Source organism: Copadichromis virginalis, linkage group LG18 (assembly GCF_057382275.1).
Source record: "Copadichromis virginalis isolate Kocher_CV1m ecotype Utaka linkage group LG18, C_Virginalis_male_GT1.1, whole genome shotgun sequence".
In the NCBI taxonomy this organism is placed as follows: domain Eukaryota; kingdom Metazoa; phylum Chordata; class Actinopteri; order Cichliformes; family Cichlidae; genus Copadichromis; species Copadichromis virginalis.
This window is the reverse complement of record NC_140635.1, coordinates 2,690,989-2,711,328: the sequence shown is the minus strand read 5'-3', so window position 1 is coordinate 2,711,328 and position 20,340 is coordinate 2,690,989. Positions and strand designations below refer to the sequence as shown.

The window sequence follows — 20,340 nt, the reverse complement described above, 5'->3', positions numbered from 1 at the left end:
TGTCCCCTCCTGTGTGCCATTTCCTCATTACCTGGTGTGTGTATTTATAGTTGGTGTCTGCCTGTGCTCCTCGTCGGCTCGTCTGCGTTCATCCATGTATCACTGCGTTCCTCCGTGTAGCTCTGCATTCTATGGTGTTTCGTTCCTGTCTCTGCGTCTCTCTGCCCCGCACCCCTTTTGTATGGTCTCAGGTTTGTCTTTAGTTTCTCCCAGTTTAGGTTTGTAATTGCTCATGTTGAGTTGCCTGTTTTTGCCACCACCACCACCACCACCTTGTAAATAAACATCACTCTGCCATCAGTTCGCTGCATCTTGGGTCCTCCTTTTCCTCCACACCACACGGCTCCCTCCGCCAGCCGTGACAACAGATGTGTGACAGAAAGGCAAACAGAGACAACTGCAGATTGAAACAGTGTTTTTTGCTGCCTCTTTTATTGTTTTAAATATGCTGTAAGCCTCCTGCAGCGTCTTTAAGTTTCTGCCTTCCTTCCCGACTGAAGAATTATTAAAGAATTGTAAGAATATAAATATAATATATGAATATATTATTTAAACACCTCAGTACACATAAAACTGTATTACTGCAAAGTAAAAAACAATTGTGCAGAAAAATGTTCCCCATCAGCATCAAATGAATTAAAATTACTGCTGAATATGTTTAGGGTAGAGCTCATTTTAAATACTTTATATTCTGTTTAATGTCCACCATCATATTCTATAAATCACGTTTGTAGTGGCTGCCCTGTGAGGACCACATGTATGACCTGAGCTCAGAAACACAGGCCTACATCTGGATTAACAGTCTGCAGCAGTATGTGACCTGGTTAACTGTCAGTGTCTACAGGGAGGATTCAAATATGAATGATCAATGAAGGTCAGTCTTGACAAAGCAGCGAGTTAAAGTTATTGCAACCAGACATTGTAACAGTTGCAGTTGTGTGGTGTTTCGTTAATATAGCACCAAAGGTCTCTTTGAGCTTCCTGCTCAAAAAGCATTTTTATCAGCCGCATTTGGAGCAGCCTTCGAACTGGGAAAGCCTTCGTCGCCTGGCTGTGACGGAATCGGCCTTCAAATGCGGCCTCTGGAGGATGCGGCCTAGGAATTGGGACACAGCTGTGGTGTCTGTCTACGTGTCTTTAGCTGGGTCCAAAATGGTGGTTGTTGACAAAAGTGGCTCTGATGCTTCTAGTTAGCTCTCCATTATCAGTAGCTATGCTGGCTATCGGCTAACAGTGAAAACTGCGGAAGGGACGGAAAGCCAATTTGTGTTTTAGCGCATTTGCCCTGCTGTGCGTTTTTGTGGTCTTCCTTTGTGGCTGGTTCACTGACTTTTGGTTGAAGCATGATGGAACTTGGTGTTTTGGAGTCTGTGAGGTCTCTGTGAGCTAACGAGCCATTGTTTACCTGGTTACATGAAGTCTGGCAAATTCTGGGCTCAGTTGTCTGTGTTTAGCGGACTTATGTGCATTTACGCAGCTGCTCTTTTAATCATTGCTTGTTTTTGCTGTGTTTGGTGGCTGTAGAAATGGTTTAAATGAGCATTTAGCTGAGATTCTAAGGTTTTGTGGATACTACACATGCTGACATTTGCAAGAAAGGCTTGATGCCATGGAGGGTTGCATGACTCTTGACCTTTAACTGGTTAAGACAGCCTAAGTTAATGTTTGTGATGTCACAAGTATGTGCCACTGCCCTCTGTAGAGTGCGGGGGAATTGTGCTTGCACTTGGACGCATGGACTGAGATGGACTTTATATTTTTACCTCCTTAACTCAAAGTAACATTACGGGTTGTATGAACACTGCTCACTTCATGTATGATAAGACAGCAACTGTTCAACCAGGCCTTGTGAGGTTGGTGAAGATCATGTTTCTTGTTCTTGTTGTGACGTTGTATTGTCATGTCTGCCTCTCATGTTTCCTGTTTTACTTTGAAGATCTGTGTCCTATGTCAGTGTAGTCGGCTTTGCTTGTTATTTCAGATTAGTGTCAGCTGTTTCCCCATGTGTTTCCATTTCCCCTAATCACCCCTGTGTGTTTCTGTTCGGTCCTTGTCAGGTCATCTGTTGTTCTCATCATGTTCTCCACGTCATGTTTCTAAGTTTCATGTCAGGGTTTTTCATGTTGTTTGTTTAGTTCACCCACTTTAGGTTAATGTTAGTTTTGATTCAGTTTGCCTTGCCCTTTGTTTGTACCTTTTTTTTTTTTAAACAGCTCGCTTTTTGTTAATACGAAGTTTTGGTTCCACGTTCCTTTTGTGTCTGCATTTCAGATCCTCTCCTCACATTCATACAGTCTGCCTCAGCCAGACTGTGACAACTGTTTTATTAGACCGGACATGTTCAGAGCTGTTGTCCCTTCTCCATTATCATCAGATTTTTCCTTTGCTTATGCACTAAAGGAGTTATTATGATGCTGTATCACTTAAGCTTGTTAACTTGTTCATATTAGTTGTGTTTTCAACAAAGTGCAGATTATTATTTTTTTCATGCACGACAATTAGAGGTCACTTAAGCCAATAGAATCACGGTAACATCACCACATTTACACCAGTTCCACCAAATCAGAAGTTGCATGCTGCAAATCCACTTATCCTTATCAGGGTCATGGGGGGCGCTGGAGCGTACCCCAGCTGTCATTGGGCGAGAGGCATGGTACTCCCTGGACCAGTCGCCAGTCTGTCACAGGGCTAACACACAGAGACAACCATTCGCACCTATGGGCAATTTAGATTGATCAATTAAGCTATCCCCACTAACTGCATGTGTTTGTATTGTGGTAGGAAGTCGGAGTACATGAACATGCAAACTCCACACAGAAAGATCCCGGCCTGATGGTGGAATTGAACTCAGGACCTTTAGCAACAGTGCTAACCACCCTGCCACCATGCTGGAAATACAAATGACCCTAAATTGAAGGCACATGCCGTCGTCCAGTCACGTGTCTGTAACTGGGTAGAAAATGGCAATTGTTGGCTCTGAAGTATTGTTTATCAAAACATGAAGTTTATTAAGCATGAAGATTATGTTTAGCCTTCTTTTGCAGCTGGTTCAGTGCATTTTGGTCAGAGCACGACAAAACTTGCAGTTTTAGAATCAGTTAGATCTCTGCTATTAGAAAATGTGTTGTTTGCTTGGTTACATGAAATCGAGAGTATACAGGGTTCGGTTGTTTGTGTGTACGTACATTTTGTGAAGTGACATAACTGTTATTTTAATTGTTTTTTGTTTTTGATGTCTTTGGTGGCTGTAGGAAAGCTTTAGATTTTCTTTGAGCTGAGATTTAGAGGTTTATATGGATACCACACATGATATTATTTATATTTACATAACATACCGGACCTCACGGTGAAACAAATGATAAATGATTCAGTTTGGTTTTCAGACTCTTCTAATTGTGTCTGTTCAATTCAGTTCAATTTTATTTATACAGTGAAACAACAGTCGCCTCAAGGTGCTTTACATTCTAAGGTTGACCCTACAATAATACATACAGAGAAAAACCCAACAATCATATGACCCCCTATGAGCAGCACTTTGGCGACAGTGGGAAGGAAAAACTCCCTTTTAACAGGAAGAAACCTCCGGCAGAACCAGGCTCAGGGAGGGGCGGGGCCATCTGCTGTGATTGGTTGGGGTGAGAGAAGGAAGACAGGATAAAAAACATGCTGTGGAAGAGAGACAGAGGTTAATAACAGATATGATTCAATGCAGAGAGGTCTGTTAACACATAGTGAGTGAGAAAGGTGACTGTAAAGGAAAAACTCAATGCATCATGGGAATCCCCGGCAGCCTACGTCTATTGCAGCATAACTAAGGGAGGATTCAGGGTCACCTGGTCCAGCCCTAACTATATGCTTTAGCAAAAAGGAAAGTTTGAAGCCTAATCTTGAAAGTAGAGATAGTGTCTGTCTCCTGAATCCAAACTGGAAGCTGGTTCCACAGAAGAGGGGCCTGAAAACTGAAGGCTCTGCCTCCCATTCTACTTTTAAATACTCTAGGAACAACAAGTAGGCCTGCAGAGCGAGAGCGAAGTGCTCTAATAGGGTGATATGGTACTACAAGGTCATTAAGATAAGATGGGGCCTGATTATTTAAGACCTTGTATGTGAGGAGCAGGATTTTGAATTCTGGATTTAACAGGAAGCCAATGAAGGGAAGCCAAAACAGGAGAAATCTGCTCTCTCTTTCTAGTCCCTGTCAGGACTCTTGCTGCAGCATTTTGGATCAGCTGAAGGCTTTTCAGCGAGTTTTTAGGACTTCCTGATAATAATGAATTACAGTAGTCCAGCCTGGAAGTAATAAATGCATGAACTAGTTTTTCAGCGTCACTCTGAGACAGGATATTTCTAACTTTAGAGATGTTGCACAAATGGAAGAAAGCAGTCTTACATATTTGTTTAATATGTGCGTTGAAGGACATGTCCTGGTCAAAAATGACTCCAAGGTTCCTCACAGTGTTACTGGAGGCCAAGGTAATGCCATCCAGAGTAAGAATCTGGTTAGATGCTGTGGAAGACATCCAGATAACCTTCTCCCACCAACGATGTGGAGATCCAACCCTTTTAGATCCAATTAAATTCAAGACACTCAAAAAGATTCTCTGGAAAAGAGCAGAATTCTTGGAACAGAGTTTAATACATTGAATTATATGAACAGCAGGAAAAATACATACAGACATTTAGCAAGAAAATTAGAAAGCAGAAAGCAAGCAAAGCAAAACCCCGGGGTGTACAGCCTTAAGCCCAGACAGTAGAGCAACACAGAGACGGACAGAGAGAAACAGCAGAGGGGAAAAAAGTGCTGGGGTGTCCTCTGGTCCCCTAATATATAGGGACCAGTATCCCCGCCCCCTGCTGCTGGGTAACTTTCCCTCCCGTCCTCCAGCCAAACACAGCTGCAGGGGTCAGGTAGCGGCCAAGGACTCCGGCTACCCTTTGGCTTTGGCTTATCACAACAGGTCATGACACGGTGTCTGTGAAGGTTCTCAGTCATCCAGGTCATCGTAGTCTAAGGAGCTTGGAAAGAAAAGCGTCTGGACTTCTTTAAGTTGCTTGAAGACGTTTCACCTCTCATCCGAGAAGCTTAGCACCTCGGAAGAAGTGAAACGTCACATTGACTGCCCTGTTACTGTACCACCTTAATAAAACATGGTGAAGCAAAATGTCTTGTGCTTAAGACTCTACATGAAAGTTAAAATATATATGTTCAGTGCACACAGATATATAGTGTATATAGTTACATAGTTATACATATCATACAAACATCTACCACATCACCATATTTCTAAGATTTTCAGGGCCAAGTACAATAACCTCAGTTTTATCTGAATTTAGAAGTAGAAAGTTAGAGTTAATAATGAAGTTATCAACTGTTTTCAGAGCCTCCCTTTCAGCTGCTCGTCAGTGGCTTGACTGAACCTCATTCCCTCCTTTCCTTTTTGGTGATTCTTCATCCCAGTTAAATAATTCAGACAATTCTTGACATTTGATTGGCTCTAGTGTTCTACGGTCTTTAATGTAAGACAGACACTTTTCTCAGGCCTGTGAAGAAAGCAGTGAAGTTTGTGGCTCAAAAGCTGAGGAGCTGATCTGTGGATGTACTTAAAGACAAAGATGATGAAATAAAAGTTTACAGTTTTAGAATAAGAAACAAAATAAGAAACAAGAGATGGACTTCATTCATCGTGAAAAACTGTCACCCTCAGCTGTGGTTTCTTTTCAGAATTAAATTACAACAGTTGAGGTGGAAAAGTTTTCCATTATTCATTTGGACATGCTGATCTAATGAAGATGAATCTGAGGGAAATAGAATTTCTGACAGCAGTAAATAAAAATGGTCCCTGAGCTCAGTATGTTTGTGACTCTGAGATGGAGGTGAAACATGTGAAGCTGGGCTGTGGTTTACTGCTCTCTTCCTGTCACAGACACTGTTTGACATCTGTTCATCTGTTGGTTTTTGTTCAGGCTGCAGGGATCATTTCTCACTGTGGGGACCAACTTTAACACAGTTACAGTAGTAGGTGGCTGAATGATCAGGATTAACTTTCTCTATCTTCAACTCATAGCTGTTCTGTTTATTCTCAGCTGAAAAATCATCTTTCTGAGGATGATCATAACCTGAGTAAACATAACCACTATTCTTATTAATAAAAAGAATCACTCTGAATGTTTCTTTTTCTTTCTTTTGATACCACCATACTTCATTGAAATAACACTGTTCAGTCCCTCCACAGCTGAAGGAGACACTTTCTCCAACTCTCCTGGTCAATGTTAAATCGTCCTGAATCAGTTGTTCTGCTGCCATGGTAACCAGTGCTGTAGAGACACAGACAGATAGATGAAGGTTAGTGTGACAGTGTTTGTTACAGGTTGACTTTGTTGGCTCCTGATTGGCTGGAAACACTCACCTGAACACAGACAGCACAGAGCAGCAGCTGGGAGGAAAAGCATTTTGTGCAGTGGTGTTTCCTCTGGTGAACCTGGGGAGAAGTGGCGCTCTGATGCAGCTGAGGCCAAACAAGGACGAGCTGTGAGATCAGACGAGGGCCACGTGGTTTCTAACAGGTCCTCAAAGCTCCCATCAGCCCCTGCGGCCCACAGATAAGACTGCTGCTGCTGATTGACAGCTCAGCTGAAGCTGCTGTGGTTTCATCGTCTTCATTTCAATCTGACAGCAGATCCAAAAATCTGGGTCACATGATGCACAAACACTCAGAAACATTCATGTTGCTGTGAATTTACTAACACACACTGTTATCTGTGGTTTAACAGCTGTGATGAAAACTCTGAACGTACAAACTAAATATAACGAAACTATAAAGAAAAATACAAACATAAAAAATAATATTCTGTAAAAATCATTTAAAAGTTCATAAATTATAAACAAAGGACTTTAAAAGAATAAAATCTCATGAAACATAATTTATAGTCAAATTCTTTTTTCTTTTTTTAGTTTTTAAGGTTTTAGCTTCTGTGAAGCACTTTGAGATTTTTATCTTGAAAGGTGCTCTATAAATAAAGTTTTACTTACTTACTTACATGTGGTTTGGTTGTGTGTTTAAAATATGTTTATCTTTGTGAATCAAAATGAATAAATAATATTCACAGCATCTCATTTTTAATTGTCCTGTTTTATCGACGACGGTTTTAAGAATCATTAAAATGATGATCATCAATTCTAATATCTATAAACAGTAATAAAAACAGGGCTGTGTTTCACGTCAGCTTCATTTATTTGTAGCCATGGTTAGATTTCATCTGCAGCAGGCAGTCATCCACCTTTACACACACATTTACACAACAGTACAAAAGTAGGAATATTTGGAAACATCTCTGTGATCTCTATAAGACAAAAGGATGGGAGAGGCTGGTGTGGTCTCAACACTGTTCACAGTGTTTCCTTCAGTGCTGCTGACAGCGTCTCACAGCGTGCTGTGATACCTGATACCTTGTAAATGAGTCATTTACCTCAGAGCCGATTTTTAGGCTCTCGCCTTTAGTTCATGTTTGTTTTCATCACTCGTTGTCGTCACACCGAACCTCCTGTAACAAACTTCACTTAATTCTTCGCCATCGAGCGTCTGAGTTTGTCTGCGCCTGAGTCCACTCCTCCATGACAACATCTGTTTCATATTTGCTCTTTTTCACTTCATAGTAAATCACTTAACTTGTTAGAGATTATTTACCCTGACATAAAACACAAATCTGTGGAATAAATCTCATCAGATTTTATATTTGCATCTAAGATTTTAAAATCACAGATTCTTTAAAAGCATCACTAAAGTTCAGCGAATTTCTAATTGATCCTCCTGCACTTGTGTCAAATATGGACACGCCTTTGTCCTCATGAAGGTTTGCCTTCACTCAGGCCCATGCCCTGCTGTTCCTACCATGCCAACATACAGACACATGTCAGGCAATGAGATGGAATAAAGTTGAATCAAACCTTGAAACACAGAGATGGATGATATTTTATACCTTTCATTTATAAACAGTCAAAGCAGACGGGGTCATTTTTGAGCCCAAAGGAAAACCTGATTATTTGCTGCCAGTAAAAAACTTGAAGTCGTTTAAAAACAGCTTCCTACATTAACTTTGACATAAAGCCGTCTGTGATCATCTGTTAAAGCGACCGACTCTGGTTGTGAAACAATGATCACAATAACTGATCATTTCATGTATTTTTTACACTGAATTGATCGACAATTTATACTTTAAAAAACACTGAAATGAAGTGGGCACATTTGTGACCCTGAGGACCACAGGTGTGTGGAAATCGGGACATTATGAGGGTTAAATCTTAATATTCATATCAACAGAATTTACAGCACAGCGTGGGTGAACTTAATAAATATTCAGCACTGGTTCAATCATCAAATTGATGAATGTTCTTTGTTTGAGTTTGCCTCTCTGTGCTGCTCTTAATTATAATAATTATGTTTTATTTCAATTATATTATTTGTATAAATTGTACTAGTCTGAATAATTAAGCTGATTAATCAATGACACATTTTGATTAAACATTTTACATATTTATGATTATTAGAAAAAGATGGAAAGATGCTCAACATCCATCTGAACTGATGGTGTTTTGTGAAATTGTTTTTACAAATCTTGTCTTAATTTATTCCCTTTTTCAGTGTTTTTAAATCATAACGGTTCAACTTGAGTTCTGTGGGATTTAATGTTCAGACTTCATCTTGTATTTGTCTTTTGTGATCGTACTAAACATCAACTGTGTAACAGCTCTGAGTTCACACTTTGTTTCTCTCACACACATGAACACAGATGCTTCCTGAACAACTTGAAGCAGAGTTCATGCTTGTAACTGTCATTGTGTTATTAAAGTGAAAGCCACAGCTAACGGTGTGGAGGCTGCAGAGCAGAAACCCACACAGCCCGTCTGCTGCAGGAGAGCAAGTTTATGATCTGTGAATGCTGCAGTCACACAGGTTATGTATCACAGAAGAAATGAGAAGCATATTCTTAACATTCAAATCTTTATTTTTACTTCAGACAAATAACTACACTGTTATTTTGTTATGGTGGGATCTGAATGCATCAGTTTTTCTGCAGAGATGTACAAAAGAAATCTTCACATAAAGAATCTACACTTTTACAAACACATCAAACATGTTTATTTGTAAATTTATATTACAGAGTTTAAGATGATTAAATGAGAAAAGGTCAAATGCTCAGTAATGAAACATTGAACCAACCAGAAGTTAATTTACATTTCTGACTGCTGACTGGAGGAAATCTGATGGTGAGAAAAGGCGAGCAGGAAACAGTCAGTCAGCATGTGTGCAGTTGGTGGACGCTCCCTTGTTTGTGAGCAGCATCAGCAGAGAGAGTCCACAGCAGTACACCAGACTCTTCACTATCAGCACTGTGTACAGCAGGCAGAGCAGCTTCACCCTGCACTGAGACTGGAAGGACACTGAAGGACAGACAGACACAAAGAGACAGACAGACAGTCGGGTTATTCCTCTCAGATCAAGGAGAAAAAGTCCAAATAGAAACAGTCACAGCTTCTTCTTCAAGTGGATGAATTGATGTAGTGTTTGTGTCCACTTGGGGGCAGAAGAACTCCACAAGCAGCTAACAAACTGATCTCTGACATATTATGGTCTGTCTGCTGTTTGGTGCTGAGCAGCTAGTGTACAGTGGCTTTATCAGAGCTTGTTGGATGAAGATTTGATCAATTAGTGCAACTTTAAGAGCCTAAACTTGTTCCAGCTGCCTCATTGGACATTGGAGCTGTCCATGCAGAGAGGCAGCAGGTGATCTTACAGTCAGCTGGCTGCAGAGCTGGCAGGTCTGCTGGCTCTCTCTCTGGAGGACAGGAGGCTGCTGGAGCTGGAAGCTCTGAAACAGAAAAGGAGTCAAATGTTTGGAGCTGCAGTGAGAAATGTCAGTCCTCTGCTGCTCTGCTCTCTTTGACAGCATCTCCACATGAAGCTGAATCACTGCTGAACACAGTCACCAAGCCTTCATTACCTTGTTGTGTTCGGGCCTCCACTGTGCCCCCCTCGTGCTTCACCCAGCAGCTGTATTTATATGTGTCAGAATGGCTCCCATCAACCATCCTGATGGCAATGGTGCGTCCCGCCTCTCTGAGCTCCAGCTGCTCTCCCTCAGCAGGGGGCAGCTCCTCCGCTTCTCCGCCGTTCTTCTTCTGTCTTTTCCAGGAGAACTGGACCAGAGGAGGAAACATGGCTGAGGCCACACACAGCAGGGAGCTGTTCCCCTCCAGGTGGGCTCTGGATGCTGCTGGGTACACGCTCACCACGGGCTTCACTACCTGCTCATCTGAAGTTTGACAGCAGCAACAAGCAGCACAGACACACATTCACACAGTCAGCAGCAGCTTCCAGCACTGCACTGCATTCAGTCTGATCCTGGAAACTACATGGACTCTGATCACTAAACTACTCATCAGCACAAAGTTCACTACATACACTGGATTCAGCTTCATATCAAACACAGTCATCACCTCATGTCATCATGGCTCACATGAGGAACACTCAGCATGGTTTTAAAGTCAAATTAAATTCATTTCAGTTATTTCGTTATGTGCTCACTAATGGCCGGATCATATGGTGGTTTCTGGCCCTCCAGGCTTTTAAGTTCATAGTGGTCCATAGGATGGGGGTTCAGATGGCTGTGGCTGATTTCCTGCTGGGGGTGTGTGGCGGAGTGTGGTTGGTGGCTCGGTTGCAAGGGAGGAGTCAAACAGAGTGTTCAGGGTGTGGCGACTGGGAAGGCTTGTTTTCGGAGCATAGCAAGCATCATATAATCATCCCTTCCCTTTCAGTGGCAGCCAGGCTGGAGAGGAAGACAGTTTCTGGAGCAGTGAGCACCGAAAAGTGCTAAAGCAAACAATGACATTACGAACAAATAAACAAAAGCCCAACACGAGTTTCTGCGTCCTGTCTGGTCCTTTGGGTTACACACACTTTAGCCTTTCCCACTCATTTTCCTGTTTAGAAGCAAAGTCACCCTCTGCAATGTAGGCAACAGAAAATAGAGATATATTTTTTATTTTCCTTCTTTTTTTCAGATTTTAGTATAATTCGATTAAAAAAATAGACTAGAGTTTGCGTTTCCATATTTTAATATTATTTTATCATTATGTCAATATAGCACAAGGTTCACCTAGCTTTGCACAAAAATTAAAAAAAACTTTTTTTTTTTCATTTCAACTGTTTGATATGCATCAACCAGTTTTAGCCAATCATACTTTTTGTTGGCTCCTCCACATATCCATAAACATTGCGCCGGACATTTTTTCTATCCTCGTGATATAAAAAAGGAAAAAAAATACGATATGCTGTTTCTTAATTCTTATGTATAAATATGTGTTTGTTCCCCATAAGCACCGTAACTGTAGTTTAAATGTTTGAGATGTACAGTACATACATTGAACAGCCACAGCATGAAAATCACCTGCCGATCACTGTGTAGCATTAGGCACTGGGGTACTGGATCCTTTGGTCCTGTGGGTTGCTGAGTGGGACTTCCATGGATCAGGCATGTTCAGGGTCATCCCACTGATACTCAGATTGGAATAGGAAGGAGGTTGAGTCAGGGCCTTTGGTTCTTTGCTGTAATCTTTTAATTGTTCCTGAACAGTTCTTTGAGTGCAAGGGACACATTTAATTTAAAATCTGTCAGTGGTTTTACTGTTGTGGCTGATCAATATAACGTAACTGAAGTTAACATTACATTTGACCCATGGGAAGAATCAGTGCCACAAAACATTTTATGACTGAGGACAAAATATATTTTTCCAATTAATCATTGTTAATATGAGTGAGTTGCTGTGTGGGGTTTTTTTTTCCCACGCTGATATCCACTTGCAATCACGCCCATTCAGATAACCAATTAAGCCAAGCCCACTAACTGCATGTCTTTGGACTGGACATGGAAACATTCTGATAGCATGCAAACTCCACAAAGAAAGAGCCCAGGCAGATGGTGCATGTGAACCTAGTACCTTCTTGCTTTCGACATCTACGTTTATCTGTATTTTTAAAATGTGAAAATAAATCCAATGCCCACACTTTTGGTTTGCAATGGGATCGTTCTGATGATTATTTATTACAGCTTGATTTCACAAGCTTCTAGTATATTTTCTCAATACTGTCACCTATTGATCCATATCCCATCCCTCATCACAAAAGCATAAAAAACATAATACAAGCACTTTAACATAAAAAAACTCATTACAGAAAATAGATATTAAGATTTAAAATATGTAATTTATTACCAATTTCCTTGAAATTGTTAGTTATAGGAAAAAATACATCCTTCCGTCCGCTTCTGCTGATTCAATTCAGGCTTAAAGACAGACAGCTTTTCACAGCTTTGATATCCACTTGCTACAAAACTAGAACTTGATTAAAAAAACGCCAAAAAAAAACTTGTTGAAATCACTTACATACAAGGTCTTCTGAAATCCCTTCATTTGTTTTACAGCGTTCACATAATTGTCAATACTGTAAAACTGTACTCTACAAACTGTTGTCTGCAGGGGATATCACCATTTAAAGATATTCTGGCTGGCGTAAAATTAATGTAGCACGTGGCTCTCCCAGTCTGAAGCCTGGATACAATGGCTCAGTGAATTCAGTGTGGAAAGTGTGCAGGTGAATCATGGTCTGTGAAGACACTGCATAGAAGGTCAGCGTGCCAGCTGTCCAGTCTAAGAACACTCCAACCCTCTTGGAGTTGAAATAGGGAACAGATATGGGTGCATCATCATTCTTATTGTGCCACACGGTGTATTTGCCTTTGCAGTAGCGTAGACTCCAGGACTGATCATTGTAGCCAAGGACTGGTTCATTCCCTTTACCTTTCCTGCTGATTCCTTTATATGCAACTCCTATACCCATCCATTCCCCAGACCACTCTATTTCCCAGTAGCACCGATCACGGAGACCCTCATTACAAAGCACTTGTCCCCAGTCTTCAAATCTCTCTGGGTTGTCAGGGTATTTCTGACTTTCTTCCAATCGTTTCATTTTCTTCTTGTCTTCAGAAAAAGATAGTTCTGAATGTGCTGTATTCATGTTCACAGTCAGCTCTTGTGCATCTGAAAAAAAAGATTTCAGTTTTGTTTTTTGTGCCCCCATCCAGTATTAAAACTTGAAATGTCACTGGTATGTTTGTTTAAAAATAATAACAAAAAGTCTCACATTTCTTCAGAGCTGATTTTAAGTAACACTCCCCACTGTCACTTATCCTAGGTAAAATCAAAGATGTTATTTTCTGCTAATCTAGAGTACATGAAAAAAATAACTTTTATTTAACTGTAAGTGTAATTTAACTCAACTATACCTGATAGTGAGGTGATCAGGGTCGTTCTCTATGGAGGAGAGGTGCTTCATTCCCAACTCCCCAGGATGATTGTAACTCAAGTCCAGCTCCTTCAAGTGTTTGAGGCTGGAGGTCAGAGCTTTAGCCAAAGAGTCACAGCCCGAGTCAGTGATTCCACAGAATGCCAAACTGAAATTTAAATTTAAAGCATATAGAGTTAGTTTCTTTTAGCTATTTGTGTGGCATAAATATCCTGCACCAGGATATTTTCACAAACCTAAGTTTTTCCAGCTGGCATGCAGTATTTCCCAGTCCATCAAGGAGAAGTTTCACTCCTTTGTCTTGCAGGTCATTATCACTCAAGTCCAGCTCCTTTAGACACGAACTAAATAGAACTTTGGAAAGCATCTCACAGCATTTCTCAGTAAGGTTGCATTCTTTAAGCCTTAAAAAACAGAAAAAATAACCACATGCTAGTATATTTTGCAGGGTTAAGAGGCTGCCGTACAATATAAAATAGTAGATGATGCCAAGTTAAAGCACTGTATTAAAAAATTGTTAAATAAATATTAAGTCAGGGCCAATGTCTGTGATTCCACATATTGTCGATCTGAGTAAAGCATATTAAGCTTAATTTACAGTAAGTAACATACGGTGTTATTTTTTTAATTATTTAGCTATGAAGAAGAGAGTGAATTTGATCTGGTGTGTTTGTTTCAGCTGTGTTTTTAGCATCATAATAATTGTCACATTTAAAAATAATATTGTATGTCATATGAACATTACAGAGTATTGTTGTAATTTACTCACAAAGCTATTTTGGATTCCTTAATCACCGGTAACAGCTGCTGGAGACCCTCCTCAGATCTGGAATATTTTCTCAGATCAAACTCATTCAACTCATCCTTGGATGTCAGCAACACAAAAACCAGAGCAGACCAAAGTGAAGGTGAAAGTGTGATCTCTGACAAACTACCAGAACTCAGACACTTCTGGATCTCCTCTACAAGAGACTGGTCATTAAGCTCACTGAGGCAGTGGAAGAGATTGATGCATCTTTCTGGGGAAAGAGTTTGACTGATTTTCTCCTTGATGTACTCAATAACTTCCTCATTACTTGGTAAAGTACTCCTCATGGTGGCAAGAATACTCTTCAACTGATCTGATTCCTGTGAGAGGCCAAGAAGGAAGCGGAGAAAAAGATCAAGCTGACCATTCTCACTTTGCAAGGCCTTATCCACTGCACTTTGGAGAAGGCCAGTTACTTCAGTAGAAGCCTCTCGGACAGTGAGGGATCCTTCTGGTTCCAACAAGTTTAGGTTAGAGCAAATGAAGGTGTGGAAAACATACACTGCAGCAAAATACTCCTGAATGCTGAGGTGCACAAAGCAATATGATCTCTTTAGATGAATTCCAAAATCATTCTTTGAGATCTCTGTGAATACTCCTGAATATACTGCAGTGTCGCTGACATTTATTTCGTACTCGCTGATTTCATTCTCATAGAAGATTATGTTTCCCTTCAGTAGCTGCTCAAAGGCTAGTTTTCCAAGCTTCAAGATATTCTCTTCATTCATTTTGACCTGTGATTGGGTTTTGCAAACCTCTCCACTGAGTGAATACTTCTGACATTTGATCAATGAGTTGTGCACAAGAAAATGTGTGTACATTTTTGTCAATGTGTTGGGCATTTCTCCTCTGCTCTCGTGGCTTTTTTCTTCTAAAATCTTCTGCAGGACAGTGGCAGATATCCAGCTGAAGACTGGAATATGGCACATGATATGAAGGCTCCTGGTTGACTGAACATGTGAAATGACTCTACTGGCCATGTTTTGATCAGAGATTTTTTTCCTGAAGTATTCTTCCTTTTGTGGATCATTAAATCCTCGTATCTCTGTCACGCGATCAACACAGTTAACTGGAATGCGACGTGCAGCTGCGGGTCTGGTGGTAATCCAGATGTGCGCAGAGGGCAGCAGGTTCCCCTTGAACAGATTTGTGAGAAGCAAATCTACTGGAATTTGCTCTGAGACACAAGAACGAGGCTCATTGTTGTTGAAGTCAAGAGGAAGCCGGCACTCATCCAGCCCATCAAATATCAGCACAAGCTTATATTTGCTAAAATCTGAAATTCCTGACTCTTTTGCCTCTGTGAGAAAATTGTGAAGAAGTTCTGTTAGAGTGCATCTTCTCTCCTTCATCAGATTCAGCTCCCGAAATGGTAAATTAATAAGGAGCTGAATATCCTGGTTAACTCTTCCTTCTGCCCATTCAAGATTAAACTTCTGCACAGAGATAGTTTTTCCAATACCAGCAATGCCTGTAGTGAGCACAGTTCTGATGAATCTACGGGATCCACAAAGAGAATTAAATATGTCTTCGCATTTGATTTGCTTATCTTTTGTCATTGATCTCCTCGATGCAGCCTCAATCTGCCTGACCTCATGTTCATTGTTAACAGTTTCACTGAGTCCTTCTGTGATGTAGAGCTCAGTGTACACCTTGCTGAGAAGAGTCTGGTCCCTATGCCGTACTGTTCCCTCATAAATGTATTCAAACCTTTTCAGTTTTTGTCTGAGTTTGCGCTGGCAGACATCAAGCTCGCCATAAATATCTGGTTGTAAAGAGAAAAAAAGAAGAACGCAAACAGCTTATTAAAAAACATCAAAGATATATTTTTTCAATAAGAGATCACAAAAACAAACCATAAAACTAATTCTGTACTATTTGCACGTTTTGTCCTTACATTTCTCCAGTTTGTTAGCAAGCTCCTTTTGGCCAATTTCATTTAAGACGTGTAATGTAATCCTCAAAACCCCTTCACTGGCACTCGTGTCTTGCTTTGTATTTTCAGTAGACGGATGGTCTTCATCTGGCTTTTCCCTTTCAGTAGAATAGCGTGACAGATGTGGAAAGAGCATCTTTTTATACCTTCCAATTTCACTCATAAAAATCTCCATGCCATGGGTTTCCACCAGCTGCAATAGAAAAACTTTTTTTTTAATCCCCTTTTTTTGTTATATATATGATTATTATGATTATGATTATTATTGTTTTTTTACACAAAAGCATATCCCAGCATATCTATGAGAGGCGTGATCTTAAAACAACTTTTTTTTTTTCAAAAGCTGTTATTAAGGGAATATAGATTTTTTTTCAGCAGACCTTAAATATGACATCTCCATCCAGCTCCTTTGTCTCTGGAAAATCATGCCGGTCCCTTAAAATGAATATTGATAAAGTTATAAAAAAAATTTCAGCTCAATAAAACCAAGTAATTGTTATTGTGATGCTGAATTTTCAATTATTAGCACAGAAAATAGACACCAACTATAAACTGCTCTGTCATCTTAAGAGTTTTTCAGTTATGAGGTATCATTAAGTGGAAAGTTTGACTTCCTAGTGGCAAAACTTAAAGAATCTCCTGTACCACTAGTGTATTTCACATGGAACCAACATTCTGCACAAATACATTGGTTATTATCTATAACTAAATAATTACCATGACATGAATAGGGGGGAAATCTCCATTAAGGTTCTATTGAATATCTTTTACAGTTACAAGACTGACACAGATTCAAATCATCGATTCCAGACTTCCCTCACCCCAGCCTCCTCCTCCAGCTCATCTTGGGAGACACTGAATTGTTCCCAAACCAGCTGAGAGCACCTGGGAGGTGTCCAGGAGGCATACTAGTCAAATGCCTGAATGACCTCAACTGGCTCCTTTCGATGTGGAGAAGCAGCAGCTATACTCTGAGTCCCTTTCAAAAGGCCAGGCTACAAACACCATCTCTAAGGAAGAGCCCAGCCACCCTTGGAAGGAAACTAATTTCTGCTGCTTGTATTCACAACCTCATTGTTTCAGTCACTACGTGGAGCTTGTGACTAGGGCTGCAACGATAACGAACATAATCAATGATGTCGTCTATAAAAATTTGTCAACGAAGAATTTTATTTTCAATCTGTCATATACTAATACTACGTAAATGTGTTTTTGGTACCACAATTCACTACAGGAAGCAACGGGGGGAGTATCGCCTATATCGTGTGCCAAGACTGCACTCAGTACTAACAAAGAAGAACGTACCATAAACAGAAGGACAAAAGAGAATGCAAATGGAGATTTCAAAAATGTGAAAGCATTTCACAGAAAACCAAGTTGAATGTAGACTGTTCAAAGTGGAGCTTTCTTCCGTGACAGCACTACTGCAGGAGCATTTAAAACGCTGGTGTTGTGCCAAGGTAGCTAAATCCTAAAGAATTTGTTTCTCCTGCATTGGGAGCACGCGCTGGGCAGAGAGGGTGGATCCAGTTGACGCTGCCTCCATTCCAATCAACTGTATTTGGAAGGAGTGATGTTTTACGATCAAAAAACAAACGGTTTTTAAGATCAGTGTAGTGACATTAACAGAAAATACACTTGTTGTCCTCATGTGTTATTGGACGAGATTACTTCAAAGCATTTTGCCTGATAATCATTTGTATCGTCCTGTAACTTGACTGTATAAAAAGGATAAAACTTCCAAAATTTCAGGAGTAATAAGTGATTGTAAGAAGTGTTTGTGAACTAAAAATGTGGGATACTGTTTGTCTGTCATTTGGACAGCCCAGTGCAGGGGAAACAAATTTTGTCATGGTCTGGGTGAATGCCAGTGTTTGTCCACAGAGCCGGCAGTTCCACCTCTGGGAGGAGCCACCGTGTTCCTGTTCATTGCTCTCACCAGTGGGTAATTAAGCTGTTGACTTGTAAGGCAGCGCTCTCAACTTCTCTTTGCCAGCTAACCACACTATCAGTTTACCAGACGCTGCCGCCCCAGTGTTATCTGGTCACTGGACTTCTCGACAGTCTTCATAGTTACAGTTTTTGCTCACTCCACTCACCTGGCGTATATAGATATATAGATATAGATATGTATATGAGTTAAACTATTTAATCTGCATTGAACACTACACCAACAGAGAAACAACCACATTTGTGATTAGTAATGGTCTTTTCTGTTTTACTTGTATTAAGCACAGGTGTATAGATGAGTTTGTCCTGAAAAGATGCTTATGGACCTCTCAAATGGGTGAAGTCATGACAGAGAGCACCTTCAGCATAATTATCAGCAGCTGGGAACCTCATCTCAAAGATAAGCCACACTCAGAGCATGTCCACTCCAACTGTGAATTCATAAACTGAATTATCTCTAAACTTTTATTTTGGAATGAAAAATAAAACTTTTTTATTTTCATTTGAAGCTTTTTTTTTAACCTAATGAACAAGGTTTTTTTGCACATTTTTTTTTTGTTTAAATACTACTAGCACATTAATTTACATTATTTAATAATCGTATTTATTTCATTTTTATTTTTATGGTCCTATTGAGTAATGTTAAAAATACATTTGATTATTTTCATATTCATATGTTTCCTGGGTAATTATTCTAATTTGCTGCAGGACGAAACAAGAGGGTGATATTGACAGGTTGGCAGAATTGAGCAGGTGAGTTGCTGGAGCCTGGAACATGCGGTTTGACCACAAGAAGCGGAGATGAGAGGTATTGAAATAATTGTTGACTAAACGACTAACTGAGGAAAATTTTTGAAGATTAGTCAATTAAAAAAAAATTGTTGGTTGCAGCCCTACTCTTGACCAAATTTAAGGGCCAGAATACAGATTAACCAGTAAAACTTAGCATTTATGTTCTGCTCTCTCTTCACAGCAGCAGATTGGTTGCACCAATGCTGCACCAACACATCACAGAGTATACAATTAAATATAACTTATGCAATAAATGCAAGCACAATTTAAAGAATGAAATACACCTGTCCATTTTTTCTTTTGTAAAATTTGTACGATTCTTCATGGATCTGTCGCTACCCATGGATATGCAGGATGAGTCCTCCAGCTCTGTCCCACTGGGAGAATCTTCAGTCTCTTTAATAGCTTCCATACCTATAAATTTACAGAGATAAAATGATCCTTTGCAAAGCTGTCAACATTTAGAATACAATACATTTTACTTTCTCCATAAAGCAGTGATAACCACATATGAATATAATACAGAGAAGTCTAAACATTTAAAATTATCACACATATCTGAGTCCAAATATCACACACACACACACACACACACACACACACACACACACACACACACACACACACACACAAATCTATCAGCTTGCACTAAAAAAAATGCCTTCAATCAGCTTGTCTTTTTAAATGTGAAAAATTAAATCACAGGAGTTTAGTAAGTATTTCCTGAGATTTGCATATCTGGCTGAACAGCAAAAATCATGCAAGGGGCAGCAAAGGAATATGCGTCACGCTTGCAGTAGGGTGGAAGAAGAATGAAAGGATGAAAGGAAACTACTGAAATGCCCAGACTTCTACATTTTTCGACATTTATATAAAGTTACCTTTGTCTAAATTAGCTGAAAAGTTCAACTAAACAAGAAGCAAAGTGAATGTGCTTTGACATAAACAAGAGGCTATTTTAAGCACTACATTAACACCGGCCCTGACAGGCAGGACGCTCTCACTTTGTGCGTGTGTGTGAGAGCGAGAGAGTGGGTGCGGTTGATTTCCTGTAACTCTTGCCGAAACCTATTCCTGGAAGTCACAAACAGTTACAGAAACAAAATGCTGCTTACAAACAAATCCATCGGTAACAATGATGACATCATATATGACCTAACTGTTAGTTGTGAAACTACTTCAAATGAAATTTTCAAACAACAGTAGCTCAGCTAAAAAGGGCAAATCGACTGTGAAACTGCTAGTACGTGAAGCCGAACTGAATTGAATACAAACGCTCGAAAAGAAGTTGAAACGGAAACTTCACCTCACATAAAAACATAAACTTTGTCCCTGCATGCGTTTGGAAAATCACCTAATCTTCACAACCAATGCAGCAACATTAACCAGTTTATTCAGCTTTTCTGTTCACATTGTCAAGCAGGAATAAAAAATTGCCTTTACCTGCTCTTTATGTGGCTGTCATTTGCTTTTTTTCAGGTTCTTTTTTTTTT

General features: G+C 40.0%; 2 protein-coding genes across 2 annotated transcripts; both read right to left on the bottom strand.

The window, feature by feature from the left end:
* Positions 1–9,010: 9,010 nt before the first annotated feature.
* On the bottom strand, positions 9,011–10,416 carry LOC146686912 (uncharacterized). Its single transcript, XM_085440161.1, has 3 exons — positions 10,000–10,416; positions 9,793–9,867; positions 9,011–9,439 (listed from the first exon to the last, which is right to left on the bottom strand). The coding sequence occupies exons 1-3, from the start codon at positions 10,349–10,351 to the stop codon at positions 9,291–9,293; spliced, it is 576 nt and encodes a 191-aa protein (XP_085296287.1). The 5' UTR covers positions 10,352–10,416; the 3' UTR covers positions 9,011–9,290.
* A 2,132-nt stretch (positions 10,417–12,548) lies between these two features.
* LOC146686911 (NLR family CARD domain-containing protein 3-like) lies at positions 12,549–20,340 on the bottom strand. Its single transcript, XM_085440101.1, has 9 exons — positions 20,291–20,340; positions 19,132–19,261; positions 16,486–16,540; positions 16,067–16,298; positions 14,131–15,934; positions 13,598–13,765; positions 13,342–13,509; positions 13,200–13,246; positions 12,549–13,096 (listed from the first exon to the last, which is right to left on the bottom strand). Exons 2-9 carry the CDS (start codon positions 19,257–19,259, stop codon positions 12,549–12,551), a joined length of 3,150 nt encoding a protein of 1,049 aa, XP_085296227.1. The 5' UTR covers positions 19,260–19,261; positions 20,291–20,340.

Excerpts from the sequence above, each read along its gene's own strand:
- LOC146686912 (XM_085440161.1), bottom strand. The coding sequence starts at position 10,351 with ATGTGTGTCTGTGCTGCTTGTTGCTGCTGTCAAACTTCAGATGAGCAG. Across the intron at positions 9,868-9,999 it reads GGAGGCCCGAACACAACAAG|AGCTTCCAGCTCCAGCAGCC; the intron begins GTAATGAAGGCT and ends TTTCTGTTTCAG. Across the intron at positions 9,440-9,792 it reads AGCTCTGCAGCCAGCTGACT|TGTCCTTCCAGTCTCAGTGC; the intron begins GTAAGATCACCT and ends TCTGTCCTTCAG.
- LOC146686911 (XM_085440101.1), bottom strand. The coding sequence starts at position 19,259 with ATGGAAGCTATTAAAGAGACTGAAGATTCTCCCAGTGGGACAGAGCTG. Across the intron at positions 16,299-16,485 it reads ATGGAGATGTCATATTTAAG|CTGGTGGAAACCCATGGCAT; the intron begins GTCTGCTGAAAA and ends TTTCTATTGCAG. Across the intron at positions 13,097-13,199 it reads AAAATCAGCTCTGAAGAAAT|ATGCACAAGAGCTGACTGTG; the intron begins GTGAGACTTTTT and ends CTTTTTTTTCAG.